Source organism: Pongo pygmaeus, chromosome 8 (assembly GCF_028885625.2).
Source record: "Pongo pygmaeus isolate AG05252 chromosome 8, NHGRI_mPonPyg2-v2.0_pri, whole genome shotgun sequence".
NCBI classification, from domain to species: domain Eukaryota; kingdom Metazoa; phylum Chordata; class Mammalia; order Primates; family Hominidae; genus Pongo; species Pongo pygmaeus.
Genome location: NC_072381.2, coordinates 73,180,840 through 73,195,838, shown reverse-complemented (window position 1 = coordinate 73,195,838; position 14,999 = coordinate 73,180,840). Strand labels below are relative to the sequence as shown.

Sequence of the window (14,999 nt, the reverse complement as noted above, 5' to 3'; positions counted from 1 at the left end):
TCCATTCTACATACATGGTCTCCATCATAACTCAGACACAGGAATCTACCACCTTCAGCTGGAACTGTTGCTAAAGTTGTAATTTTCCTCCCTGCATATTTGTGTTTAGCCTAGTCTATCCTAGGTACTTCCTAATGAATGATTTCTCTTCTCAAAAATATAATCACTATTTGTAAGCCATAGAATTAGGTCTGCGTTAACTCTGTTACTTAAATTTTTTTCAATATGTCTTTTCCTTAGTTAAGCCTCTGCTGACATCGTTTCCTCCGACTAGAATTTACTTACCGCTTCTCTATATGTTTTACTTTTAAGTCTGGCAGAAATCTCCTTACCACTCTAAAATTGCTCCTTTCTTTGAACTGCCATTAGTCTATTAGAGTAATAAGTGCATTATTTAACGTGTACTGTTCTTATTACCAAAACCAGATCAGAAACTTTGAAAGCAAAGGACTTTCTCCTTGTATCCCTGATGTTTAAAAATTATTTTGTGAATCAAAGACACGTGGCAAATTGTTACTGGAATCCTATTAGACATACAGTATTGTATATTACATAACACGTTCCTTCGAGTTGTAAGATCTTAATGATGTAAGTATAAAGAGATGTGGAGATGCTAAACTTGTGAATTTTTTTTTTTTTTAGACGGAGTCTCATTCTGTTGCCCAGGCTGGAGAGCAGTGGCCCGATCTCGGCTCACTGCAACCTCTGGCACCCAGGTTCAAATGATTCTCCTGCCTCCGCCTCCCTAGTAACTGGGATTACAGGTGTGCACCACCACGCCCTGCTGATTTTTGTATTTTTAGTAGAGAGGGATTTCACCATGTTTGCTAGACTGGTCTCGAACTCCTGACCTCAGATGATCCACCAGCTTCGCCCTCCCTAAGTGCTGGGATTACAGGCGTGAACCACCACGCCCGGGTTAAATTTTGAATTTAACATGTTGCAGCCTCACATGAGGACACGGTATTCAACAAATGCAATGGAACTAAACTACGGCTGGGGTACAGAGCACGTATTTTTGCCATGTGGTCACAACTATGTGGTCATAGCTGCTAGGATGATGTACACAAACTGCTCACATTAAAGCAAAAGTACTTACGTAATACAAGGGGTTTAATAGTGCAACAATATTTCTTAGCAACATTTCTGAGGGGCATACCAAGTTATTATCGCTAACGTTACCATATCAGGAAATGACGGTTAACAATGCAAGAAACTTTTGGGAAATGTTATTTAGTGTTTGAGTCCGCAAGACACACTCGTACTCTGAGCATTCGCAGTCACTGCTCCACCAACCACTCTCTCACTGCTCACCCACGTGCTTCTGGACACTTGCTTACCAAAGTACTAGTTTGCATCACGTGACACGACTAACAGGCCCCCTCCGCTCATCTATGACATCCCAAAGATGCCTGATTATTTTCCCTTCTTTAGGGAAAGCTGGTCCCAATCACCAACAAAACAGAGAAAGAGAACGAGAATTATCTCTAGTGGTTTTCCCTGCTAATCTTCCTCTTCCCTGAAAGAACACCCTTACGGCACGGCTTTTTCCTTAACAATCAGGCGTTTTCCCGGGCAGCTTACCTGCTCGGCCTGGGTCTTTCTGGACAGCAGGTGCTGGAGGTGCGCGTCACTGTCCGCCGCAGTGTCCGCGGCTGCTGCCGGACCCTGTAGAACCTGCGGCCTCGATGTCCTTCTCCCGTGCCCTATTGTGGGCTCGGCTCCCGGCGGGGCGCCAGGCTGGCCACCGGGCAGCCATCTGCTCTGCCCTTCGCCCCCACTTTGGGCCCTTTCCCGGGGTTCTGGGGCAAGTTTCTGTCCTTGCCACCGCCTCCTCCTCTGCCTCCGGTGGCTCCAAAATACCAAACACGTCCTTGTTCGTGCCCCTGACTGTGAAACCTCAGGGCCCCAGAGCCGATGGCGACGTCGGGGCCGAGCTAACCCGGCCTCTGGACAAGAGTGAGTGCGGGAACTACTGAGGGCGGCAGGGGGTGGTGTCTGCTGGGCCTAGGCTGGTTGGGAGGAAGCTACATCCCCTTCCCCTGGGGATCCGAGATGTCATCGAGTGTTGTCATCGTGCCTCTCAGTGTCTGCCTCCTTCGCTGGTGTGTGAGCCCCTCAAACAGCTTGGGACTGTGTCTGATTAATTCTTAACGCCTCATCCCAGAAGCGGCCTTTTCGCTTTTACTGTCCTGCTCTCTGAATGGTTTAAACACTCATGTGTTGGGAAGATTTGACTTTTTTTGAGTTGTTAGGTGGACGCCCGCTCTTTCTTGCATTCTTTGTTTCTCTCCCGCCCCCGAATGGGATGTGGCAGTGAAAAGCCAGCGGAGACTTCTTTTAGGATTCTTTGTCATTGAGGAGGCGGCGACTCATACCACGCTGTTAGGCTGTGTGGTGGTTGCCAAGAGGAACCAGACTCAGATCCAGATCCCCTCTTAAGAAACGTAACGGTATCGTGGGGGAGGACACGTGTCTGGAAAGTGAACTGTAATACAAGGTAGAACATGACAAGGTCTAGAACAAGGTAGAGTGTCCCCGGCTCCAGAGAGAAAAGAAGAGGGTAGCATTAGTGAGTGGCAGCGGGCTTTGCTCAGCAAAACTTAAGTTTGGATGGATTTGTTGACAGAGAGGCATGTGAATGTTTTCAAGGCGAGTTTCGGGATGATTAGGGAGGTAAGGGAGTTTCCTCTGACCATATGAAACTGGGAGGTTGAGGAAATGCTATCCAGAATTGTCTCCAGGAATAGGAGGAGAAATGTCTCACTTCAACAAGCGACATTGGTGCCTCCTATTGTAAATCTAAAATGTGGACTACAATATGTTTTTCAGAGCAGAAGTACTTTCATTAAACATGTGATGGAACTCACAGTATATGTTATTTTTTGACATATTCTTCCAGTGTTAAGCAAGGCCTTTCACTTTACTTGGAGTTGGGAGACTGTTTTTATTTTCTGCTGTTATAACATAATACCTGAGACTGAGTAATTTATAAACAATAGAGGTGTATTTGACTCATGGTTCTGAGCCGGGATCTGATGAGGGCCTTTGGCTGCATCATCACGTGGTGGAAGGTGGAAGGGCAAATGAGTCTATGAGACAGAGAAAGGGGGCTGAACTTAGCCTTTTTTTCCTGTGATAACTGACTCCTGTGATAATGGCATTAATCCACTCACAAGGGCAAACTCCTCATGTCCTAATCACCTCTTAAAGGTTCCACCTCTCAACCGTTAAAATAGCAATTAAATTTCAATATGAGTCTTGGAGAAGACATTCACAACCATAGCAGAGAATGTGTTATTTTAATAATGTAATTATATTATTATTTATTTTTAAATTGTAAAAATACATAAAATTTACTCTTTTAAACTTTTTTTTAGTTTTTTTCTTTACTTTTTTTTTTTTTTTTTGGAGACAGGGTCTTGCTCTGTTACCCAAGCTGGAGTATAGTGGTATGATCATAGCTCGCTGTAACCTCCACCTCCCAGACTCAAGCAATCCTCCTGGCTCAGCCTTCTAAGTAGCTAGGAATACAGGTGTGCACCACCATGCCTGGATAATTTTTTAATTTTTTGTAGAGATGGGGTCTTGCTATGTTGCCCAGGCTGGTCTCAAACTCCTGGGCTCCGGGGATCCTCCTGCCATGGCCTCCCAAAGCACTGAGATTATATACCTGAGCCACTGCACCCAGCCAGTCTTAATTGTTTTTAAGCACATAGTTCACTAGCATTAAGTATATTGACATTGTTGTGAAATAGGTGAGAACTTTTTCATCTTGCAGAATTGAAACTCAAACAATAGTTTACCCATTAAAGAACAATTTTCCATTTATTTTATATTATTTGAAGGCATAAGGTAATTTGGATGAGATAATTTGCCTTATTGTATTCAAATATTGATAAATTCTTATTTTCTGCAGCTATTCCAATTCACCTGAAAATGTAAATGTCTTTGCTGCTTCCTGTAAGAAGACAGAATAAAGACATGGGTTTGTCAGCACTAGATTTTCTTCTGGTGGAGAATCCTTAGATACTTCATTGGGTCTGTGTGCCAGGTGATTTTTCATCTCCTTTGACTGGGATTGGTCCAGATGTTGAATTTACTAGAATGATTTTTCTGCATGGCAGGAGGGGCTACAGAAGATGGTGAATTACTACACTGTGATATAGCCATGTGGTTAAGGTGTCAGATTTCCACTTAGCTTAGCAATCAGGACAAGAAGCTGTCACTTCTCAATCTCTTTTGCCTACTCATAGCCCAAAAAGTTGAGGGACTTAAAGGCTTTGTCCTGCGTCACCTTGCTGCCTTATTCTGTGCTCTCTATGGGGTGTTTCATTCTCTCTCTCCCCCTCACGAATTCAGTATTCCTCTCAGATCTTTGTCTCTACCCTGGACCTCTCTCCTTCACCCTGGACCTATATATCTTGCTGCCTACCAGGTATCTCCACTTGTCTTTCTTACACACACCTCACCTTAGCGTGTCAAGACAACTTACCTTCCCCTCAGCCTGCTCCTCCAGGTGCTCAGTTCAAAACCTGGTAGTCTTTGTTCTCCCATCCCTCACCCCTACATCTAACAATCAGAGAAAGCCCAGTTGATGAGTCTTGTTGATTCTACCTCATAATTGAATTCATTCATTTCCCTCATTCTCCACTGCAACCAGCTTAGTCTAAAATGCCATCTTCTGACTGGACTGCACGTATAGCCCCTTACGTGTCTCCTCATATGCCTTTGATCCCTCCATTCCATTCTCTACCTGCAGTCAGAATGTTCTTTTAAAAAGACTAGGCTGGGCGCAGTGTCTCATGCCTGCAATCCCAGCACTTTGGGAGGCCCAGGAGGGTGGATCGCTTGAGCCCAGGAGCTCAAGATGAGCTTGGGCAACATGGCGAAACTCTGTCTCTACAAAAAATACAGAAATTAGCCAGGCACGATGGTGTGTGCCTGTAGTTCCAGCTACTTGGGAGGCTGAGGTGGGAGGGTTGCTTGAGCCTGGATAGTAGTAGAGGTTGCAGTGAGCCGAGATTGCACCACCACGCTCCAGCCTGGGTGACAAGAGTGAGACCCTGTCTCAAATAAAAAAAGAAAGATACAATTTTAATTTACATACTAGAAAGCTCACCCTTTAAAAGTGTATAATTCACTGGGTTTTAGTATATTTGCAGGATTGTACAATCATCACCATAATTTCATTTTAGAACATTTTTATCACCCTGAAAAGAAACCTGATATCTATTAGCAAGTCACTCTCTAGTCCCCCAGTCCCCAGTATCTTTTTTTTTTTTTTTAGCTCCAGATAACCACTAATCCACATTCTGTCTGTTGATTTGCCTGTTTTGTGTATTTCATATTAATAGTGTCATATAGTATGTGGTCTTTTGTAACTGGTTTCTTTTACTTAGCATAATGAGAAATTTCACATTTTGGAAGCATTTTAATTTGAGTAAAGCAGCATGAATCTTATATAACACCGTAGTATTAGTCACAGAAAATAGGTTAATTCTAAATAAATGTGATCTGTCTTTAGTTTGTATCGAGTTTATAGGTCAGCAGAATTTTCCCAAGCAATGGCATGTGCCTTTTTCCAGTCTTTTATTTGTCATTGGTTTTTCTACCCTTGATACCAAGAAACTGTTGGCCAGCTGCAGTGGCTCACGCCTGTAATCCCAGCACTTTGGGAGGCTGAGGCTGGCAGATCTGAGGTCAGGAGTTTGAGACCAGCCTGACCAACATGGAGAAACCCTGTCTCTACTAAAAATACAAAATTAGTCGGGCATGGTGCATGGTGATGCATGCCTGTAATCCCAGCTACTTGGGAGGCTGAGGCAGAAGAATCTCTTGAGCCTGGAAGGCGGAGGTTGCGGTGAGCTGAGATTGCGCCATTGCACTCCAGCCTGGGCAACAAGTGTGAAACTCCGTCTCCAAGAAAAAAAGAAACTGTTGTTCCTACTCGGCACAGAGTAACAGAGACCCAGAAATCTGCCTGTGATCTGAAATATAAATACACACACACACACACACACACACTCTGTGTGTGTATGTGTATCTCCTATTTAATTGTGGGCAGATCTAGTGATTCTGAAATTTCCTCATTCTGTCAAAGTTTTATTAGTGGAATGCTTCGTTCAGGCTTGATTTCTTCAATGAGCGTTGTGTGTGTTGGACTGTGTGAAAATGTGGTTGGCACATTTGTGAAAGGTAAAAATACAGGTCACTTGGCCTTTCTGAATTTCATGGGTAAAGGCTGTGTCCTCATTGTGGCTTCTCCTCCTAGAAATACATAGTGTGTGACTGAGTCAGTAAAATGTTTATTGAATAATACTGTAGTATTTTAATATATACAACCATAATACAATCTCAGCTTGATTAGTTTAAAATACTTTTACCTGTAAGAGTATTGATTCATAGTGGCATGTTATCTCCCAATAGCACAGACATTTCTCTGCCGTCACCCTTGACAGTCATCTAATCCTTGCTTGAGTAATTCCATTGGCAAGGAGCTCTCACTTTTCACTGTTCTAATTGTTAGGAAGTTCTTGTATAAATTCCACTGAAATCTGCTCCCACTGTCGTTAGTTATGCCATCTAGCACAAAACAAGTGTAATCTTTTATCTCTGAAATCATCATCCTCAAACTTAAGATCAGCCTGGCTTCCTTAAGCATGAGAATCTGGTCCTTGCTATATTGGTTTTCTTTCTGGATGTGTTTTAGCTGCTCACTGTTTGGATGTGCAGAATGGTTATAAGTGAATGACAGTGTGGCTCTCTACCTATAAGTGGCCTGGTGAAGGCTTGAGGCTGCCTCTGATCTCGGAGTGCATTGCTCATTCCTCTGTGGTATAACAGGGTGCTGCATTATTTGACTTGATCATTTTTCTTTTTCTTTTTTTTTTTTTTTTTTGAGACGGAGACTCGCTCTGTCACCTAGGCTGGAATGCAGTGGGCCCATCTCGGCTCACTGCAAGCTCCGCCTCCTGGGTTCATGCCATTCTCCTGCCTCAGCCTCCCAGGTAGCTGGGACTACAGGCACCCGCCACCAGGCCCGGCTAATTTTTGTATTTTTAGTAGAGACGGGGTTTCACCACGTTAGCCAGGATGATCTCCATCTCCTGACCCCATGATCTGCCCGCCTCAGCCTCCCAAAGTGCTGGGATTACAGGCGTGAGCCACCGTGCCTGGCCGACTCGATCATTTTTCTTAACACTCCCATCGCATATCAATTCATAAAGAAGGATCAACTAAAACCTTCTAGTTCTTGCAACACTCATTAGACTGCTGCCTTTAGTGTTACTGCTTCAAGTTTCTTTTGCTTTTTTTCAGCATTTATCTAAGATAAGGAAACGTTAAATTTTCACATCTCTCTTCTAGATGAAGTAAAGAAGGTCTTAGACAAATTTTACAAGAGGAAAGAAATTCAGAAACTGAGTGCTGATTATGGACTTGATGGTAAGGCCCAAAACATCTTCATAGAGGTATTTTATTACCTCTTACAGTACAGCTTGGTCAGGATTGTGTGACCCCTTGTGTGACCTGGCTGTTTTAGTCTGGAGACACGTCCCTGCCCTTTGCTTTTGGCTGAGTGGGAGACTGGCGAGGCTCACCTGGTGAGCCATACTGCACAGCAGAGGAGCTGCAGGTGCGGCCTTCCTTCATGCTGTGCTAGGACTGCAGTTTTACCCCAGATTGTAATAAACCAGCTGTACTACCAAAAAAAAAAAAAAAAAAAAAAGAAAACAAAAAGACTCTTTGATGAGTTTGGTGTGGTGTGTCTGTGTGCTTTTTAAAATGAGAACTACACCTTACATCTTTTCATTTTGTGTTTCTACAGCTCGTCTCTTCCACCAAGCTTTCATAAGCTTTAGAAATTATATTATGCAGTCTCATTCCCTGGATGTGGACATTCACATTGTTTTGAATGATATTTGCTTCGGTGCAGGCAAGTGTTTAGAGACTTTTTAAAATCCTGTTGAACATACCTTCTATTTCTTCTCATACTTCATGCTCATTTCTCTAGAAGGGCTTATTTGGTTTAGAATGGGTCTGGTAACATCCTCTGTAAATAATTCAGTGCTTTGACAGGATGACTTCTAGGTTGTTTGCTTTTATATTGGGTCCCTGAGCTAGTTATTACATCACCCATATGTCTTAGACTGGAGGAAGACTGGGGCCCAGTGAAATAAGCTCTCACACAAGTTAGAATTAGTGCATAGCAGATTCCATCTGTTTTCGCCACTGGCTTCCTTCTCCCTCACATCAGGACAAAGTTCTTGCTATAAAAGAAAAAAAAAAGTCAAAATATCATAATTTTATTCCCACAGGCAGTTTGGCTTTGGTTATGTATTTGACTCTTAGACCTGTACCTTGTGCCCAGCACTGAGGATACAACACAGAATGGGACATGCCCCAGCCTCCTCTCAGAGCCACTAAGATGTGGAGAATTCTTGCTGAGGAACAAACACATGTTTTGCCTGTCTGTGGTTTTTGAAGTTTAAAAAATGTTTGCGCCTTCATCTCTGTAATATACATGTCTAGGTTCTTTATTTTTAATTTAACTTTTGCCAGTGCTAATCTTTGCCTGTTTGTACTAAAGGAGTAGAACGTGGTGGTTGCTAGCCAATTTCCTGAAAATATAAATGAAATTAAAAGGGAAAACGTTAAGACAAAACAGGATCCCAGAAAAGGATAAGGCCCGTAACTTCAGGACTTTTCTACTTTTTTTTCTTTTCTTCCTTTTTTTTTTTTTTTTTTTTTTTTTGAGACAGGGTCTCACTCTGTCACCCAGGCTGGAGTGCAGTGGCTCAGTCTCAGCTCAGTGTGTAGCCTCAACTTCCTGGGCTCAAGCCATCCTTCCAGGTCAGCTTTCCAAAGTGCTGGGATTGTTGACATGAGCTACTGTGCCCGGAGAGGACTTTTCTTTTTACCCTGGCAATGCCCCCGCAACTTAGCTTGTTAAAAAAAAGATTTCACTAAATTTAGTTACAAATTTTATGTAGACTGCACATGTTAATACAGTGTTTTATTTTCCAGCTCATGAGGATGATTTATTTCCATTTTTCTTGAGACATGCCAAACAGATATTTCCTGTGTTGGACTGTAAGGATGATCTACGTAAAATCAGTGACTTAAGAATACCACCTAACTGGTTAGTTTCTCCATTTGTGGATTTGAAATTTTCAGTTTCTAATCTTGGATGATTCGTGGTCATTATTTTTTTTTATTGTATTCTAGATAACAAATTATAAGGAGTCTGGATTAGGTTGTTTTCCTAAAATAAAAAGAGGCAGTTAACTCTTTTAGGCAATTCACTGGTATCTCACCTTGATCCGGATTGAGTGTGGTTTTAGGTTTTATTAGGGCAGATCTAGAATAGCCCTGACTTAAGGGTGTTGTCCTTAAGTCTAAGCTATGGCCTTCCTGGTGTTTTAGCTGAGCGCCTGGGTGTTAATTTCTTTCCACCATGGCTGGAACTGCAACATCCCCTAGCCCTTGAGACATCTTTGAGACTTTCCACTCAAACACTTGGTAGGCTGCTCATTCCTAGACCCTGCCGATTCTTACGTTGTACATGGTTAGCCCAGCCCTTGGCCAGGAACTCACAGGTAACCCCCACACAGACTTCTGGGCTCTCCTTCTATGCATCCTTCTCTTCCACACTCTATTCTTCACATTTTAGCTGCTGAAGCAGCTCTGAGCTTGATCTCTGCTGCTCACTTCAGTGGGACTGTCATATTCTGCTTGGGTTCCGCCTCCCTGTGCCTTGCTGGGGTGCAGTACGGCTCATCCCAAGTGTTCTTTTCTTTCAAGGATTGCAGTCCCGCACTGCGTGTGGCCCATGTCCCCACACATTTACTGCATGTATTTTGCCCTGCTTTGTACTTGTTTTTTTTGTTTGTTTGTTTTTGAGACAGAGTCTCACTCTGTCCCCCAGGCTGGAGTTCAGTGGTGCGTTCTCGGCTCACTGCAACCTCCACCTCCCAGGTTCAAGTGACTCTCCTGCCTCAGCCTCCTGAGTAGCCAGGATTACAGACGTGTGCTACCACACATGGCTAATTTTTGTATTTTTAATAGATACGGGGTCTCACCATGTTGGCCAGGCTGGTCTCAAACTCCTGACCTCAGGTGATCCTCCTGCCTTGACCTCCCAAAGTGCTGGGATTACAGGCTTGAGCCACCATGCCCCACCTGTACTTGTTTTTAGTGGGAGGGCAAGTCTAGTGCCAGTTATTGCACTATGGCCAGAGGTAGAAGACTCCGTTATTATATTTGTGTATGTTGGAATCCAGGGGCCTGGGAATGTTTGCTTTTAGAGTCGTGTGTTTACAGCTGTGGGAATGATGTGAACATAGTATGGAACTGATAGCAGCTTAAATTTATTTTTAGTAACCGCTGAGAAAAAGAGATTTGTACAATGGGAAAAATATCCAAGACATTAATTTGCATTTGGGTTTTTCTGTCCTCTAGTTAGTAAATGCCGTTCTTGGAGACCAGTCATTATTTTAATGTGGATATGAAACCCATTGTTTAGTTTTTCAAAGACTTGATCTTGTGAATATTAAGAGGACATTTCATTTGGAATTTGTTTCATTTGCTTTCTTTGCCAGGTTGGATTTTGAGGTTAATGGATTAAGCTGTTTACCTACTCATGTTTTAGGTACCCAGATGCTAGAGCCATGCAGCGGAAGATAATATTTCATTCAGGCCCCACAAACAGTGGAAAGACTTATCACGCAATCCAGAAATACTTCTCAGCAAAGTCTGGAGTGTATTGTGGCCCTCTAAAATTACTGGCACATGAGATCTTCGAAAAGAGTAATGCTGCTGTCAGTATATTACCAAATATTTGCTCATTTTTTTCTTAATTTTCATTTTTGGTGGGAGTGGGAAAAAATGTTTGTAGTAATTTACAGTTAACAAGAAATTACCATATTTCATTGTATCTAAGAGGCTGTCAATTGTAAGGTGTACCATTATTTTTATACAGTTAAGAAAGAAAAAGATGCTACTGACTGACTCTGACATGCTATCAATTCTTTTTTTTTTTTTTTTTTTTTTTTTTTGAGATGGAGTCTCGCTGTGTCGCCCAGGCTGGAGTGCAGTGGTGCGATCTCGGCTCACTGCAAGCTCCGCCTCTCGGGTTCATGCCATTTTCTTGCCTCAGCCTCCCCAGTAGCTGGGACTACAGGCGCCTGCCACCACGCCTGGCTAATTTTTTGTATTTTTAGTAGAGACGGGGTTTCACCGTGTTAGCCAGGATGGTCTCGATCTTCTGACCTCATGATCTGCCCGTCTCAGCCTCCCAAAGTGCTGGGATTACAGGCGTGAGCCACCGTGCCCGGCTCTATCAATTCTTAAGATGCATCTTGATTTCAGAGATACAAAAACGTGAAAACATGTGCCAGTACAGTGAATGAAATACAATATTAAAGAACATTTTACATATGTAGAGAAATGCAGAAAGTAACATACAAATAAGCTTGAACCTATTACACCACCTCATCATATCTTTACATTTTATCATACTTGCTTCCCTTAGTTTTTTAAGAAATAAAATATTGTTGCTATACTCAAAACTCTGTAGTCCTTTGCCCCCTCAGAGTTAAACACTACTCTATGATATTTAATTTACCTTTTATAGATTAGACCTCTGATGCTATCAACTAGAACTAATGATAAAGACTGAAGCCACCTTTTCAAAACTGAAAGGACTGAAGCCCTGTGGTCTGAGGCATCATTTTCACTAAATGGGCTACATTTTGGTTCATTGTTTTATTATGACTTTATAATGTGAGTTTAACCAGTTTTGGTAGGTAATTTGCATTCTCTTTTTTTTTTTTCTGAACAGTTTGAGTAATTTACATACATAATGCTTCTTTATCTGTAAATACTTAAGAATATGTTTCCTCAGAACAGACTTTTACGTAACCACAGGATATTTGTCTGAAGCAGGACATTTAATATTGATAGATTACTCTTACTTAATACACAATCCATATTCAAATTTTATCAATTGTCCAATTACACCCCATCCTTCACCCCTCCAGGGTTCTTTTCAGGGTCTCACACTGTATTTAGTTGTCATATCTCTAGTTTCCATTAATCTTGGACAGTTCCTCAGTCTTCCTTTGTCTTTCATAACCTGTACGTTGTGGAAGACTACAGGTCAGTTGTGTTGTGAACTGTCTCTCAGTTTGGATGTGTCTGGTGTTTCCCCATGATTAGATTCAGGCCATTATGATGACCAGCCATCCCAGTTTGCCTGGACTTCTCCAGATTTAGCACCAAGAGTCCTCCATTCTGGGGAACCCATTAGTCCTAGACAAACCAGAATGGTTGATCACCCTGATACAGCATTAATGTTGCTCCCTCTCAGGGAATTATAATAGGAGGTCTTTACATTCTTAAATTGTATTTATAATGTTCTTCTTGAGTATAGAAACAACTCATTTTAATGAAGTCAAATAGTTCAGAGATGTACAAAGTTAAAATGTGAAACTGCTGCAGTGTCTCATGCTTTTGTTACCTGAGGATTTAGCTGATTTGAGATGTTTCCAGGTTTACTCAAGTTGTGTAAGAGAGTGGCTCTTATTTTACTTTATTTTTTATAAAAGGGAAAAAAGCATTGGGAATTTTTTTTTTTTTTTTTTGGAGACAGTCTTGCTCTGTCTCCAGGCTGGAGTGCAGTGGCATGATCTCGGCTCACTGCAACCTCCATCTCCCAGTTCAAGCGATTCCCTTGCCTCAGCCTCCCGAGTAGCTGGGACTATAGGTGCGCACCACCACTCCTAGCTAATTTTTGTATTTTTAGTAGGACGGGGTTTCATCATGTTGGCCAGGATGGTCTCTATCTCTTGACCTTGTGATCTGCCCACCTCAGCCTCCCAAAGTGCTGGGATTACAGGCATGAGCCACCATATCCGGCCGTGGAAACATTATGTTTTAACTGTGAAACAAACTAATTTGGTGGTAGTGGAGAGAACACTCTGTTAAATATCCAAAACGTATTTTTGCATTATTTTCAATAATTCTAGGTTTTTTTCTGTCTTTCTAGGGTGTGCCATGTGACTTGGTGACAGGTGAAGAGCGTGTGATAGTTCAGCCAAATGGGAAACAGGCTTCACATGTTTCTTGTACAGTTGAGATGTGCAGTGTTACAACTCCTTGTATGTATATGCTGTTTAAGAAACTATGGTTTGGTATTTTTAATTTTTTTTTTTTTTTCGAGACAGAGTCTTGCTCTGTTGCCCAGGCTGGAGTGCAATGGTACTATCTCGGCTCACTGCGACCTCTGCCTCCCCGGTTCAAGTGATTCTCCTGCTTCAGCCTCCCAAGTAGCCGGGATTACTGGCGCCCGCCACCACGCCCAGCTAATTTTTGTATTTTTACTGGAGACGGGGTTTCTCCATGTTGGTCAGGCTGGTCTCAAACTCCCGACCTCAGGTGATCTGCCCACCTCGGCCTCCCAAAGTACTGGGATTACAGGCGTGAGCCATTGCGCCTGGCCATGGTATTTTTAATTTTAAAATACACTTGAACATGTGAAATACGATTTTTTTGTGTGAAGAAAAAATTTTAAAATCTAGAAAGAGAGTAAGTATGACAAACATGCGATCCTGCCACCGCTGACAAATGCTTGCACCTGAAGTTCTTTCCCTTTTTCTCTTAAAAGAGCTAAAATGTTAATAAGTATAATTGAAATTTCCTTTGTACCACTCTCCAGTTTAATTCCTCTCTCTTCTTTTGTTCTAACTAGTAACAGATATTTGGTGTGTATAGTTTTCCTGTCTATTTTCAGGATATATATTATATCACTGATAAGTATTATCAGTATTCTAGATTGTTGTGTTTTAAAACATTTATGTGATTATTATATTATTATTGTTCTACCACTTGCTTGGTTACTCCACAAATGTGTTTAGATCTATCTAGTCTTATTGAAGTATCTATAGCTACATATTTGTAGTTGTCTCATTTAAACTGTTTTATAGTATTCCATCTTAGGACTGAAATTATTTGTTCCCCATTTGTTAAAGGATATTTAGGTTGTTTAAAGTTTTTTCCTGTTATGTTCACTGCCACAATGAGCTTCTATTTAAAGTTGTTTTGTTTTGTTTTTGAGTCAGGGTCTCACTGTGTCACCCAGGCTGAAGTGCAATGGCGCAGTCATGGCTTACTACAGCCTCGACCTCCTGGGCTCAAGCAATCCATCTGCTTTAGCCTCCTGAGTAGCTACAACTACAGGTGTGAGCCACCACACCCAGCTAATTTTTTATTAATACATTTTTTGTGGAGATTGATTCTTGCTCTGTTGCCCAGACTGGTCTCTAACTCCTGGCCTCGTGTGGTCCTCCCACCTAGGTCTCCCAAAGCAGTGGGATTACAGGTATAACCCACCGCACCTGGCCTTAACATTTAAGTGAAAATTAACTTTTTCCTTATTATGTAAGCAATCATATCTTCATTATTGAAAATATAAAAATGTAAGCAAGCAAACAGAAGAAAACAAATGTACATAATTTCCCAGTCCCGCCTATCCGGAATCAATAGGTGTTAATTAACCCTATATATTTTCCAGACTTTGTCAATATTTGTGTTCATGTTGTGTATGCATATAGTTATATGTGCATGGTGGGTATGTATATTAAACAAATAGGAACGTACTTTACTATTTGGTAGCTTGCTTTTTTTCATTTTAATAATCAACTTTGTGAGATGAATAGTTTTTAAAAAATCAATACATTATAAAGTAATACATTGTACAATAGCACAGAAGTTTATAAGTCAGAATTTCTTCTCTACATCTTCTCTTCTAGTCTTGTTTGTACATATCCAGATCACTAAGTACTTTTTTTTTTTTTTTTTGAGACAGGGTCTCACTCCTGTCGTCCAGGTGGGAGTGCAGTGGCACGATGACAGCTTATTGCAGTCGTGACCTCCTGGGCTCAAACAATCCTCCTGCCTCATTTTTAAATTTTTTTTTTTGTAGAGAAGAGGTCTCACTT

General features: G+C 41.7%; 1 protein-coding gene across 2 annotated transcripts in view; it reads left to right on the top strand.

The window, feature by feature from the left end:
- Positions 1–1,587: 1,587 nt before the first annotated feature.
- The window catches only part of SUPV3L1 (Suv3 like RNA helicase), a 32,835-nt gene continuing 19,423 nt past the window's right edge, over positions 1,588–14,999 (top strand). The window contains exons 1-7 of one of the 2 annotated variants that reach the window (XM_063670528.1): positions 1,823–1,959; positions 3,920–4,054; positions 7,369–7,446; positions 7,829–7,936; positions 9,028–9,142; positions 10,652–10,820; positions 13,049–13,160. In XM_063670528.1, coding sequence (XP_063526598.1) covers positions 7,873–7,936; positions 9,028–9,142; positions 10,652–10,820; positions 13,049–13,160 — 460 coding nt within the window. In that variant the 5' untranslated portion in view covers positions 1,823–1,959; positions 3,920–4,054; positions 7,369–7,446; positions 7,829–7,872. Of the gene's footprint in view, positions 1,960–3,919; positions 4,055–7,368; positions 7,447–7,828; positions 7,937–9,027; positions 9,143–10,651; positions 10,821–13,048; positions 13,161–14,999 lie in introns of both variants that reach the window. The other variant, XM_054436635.2, reaches the window with a different exon arrangement.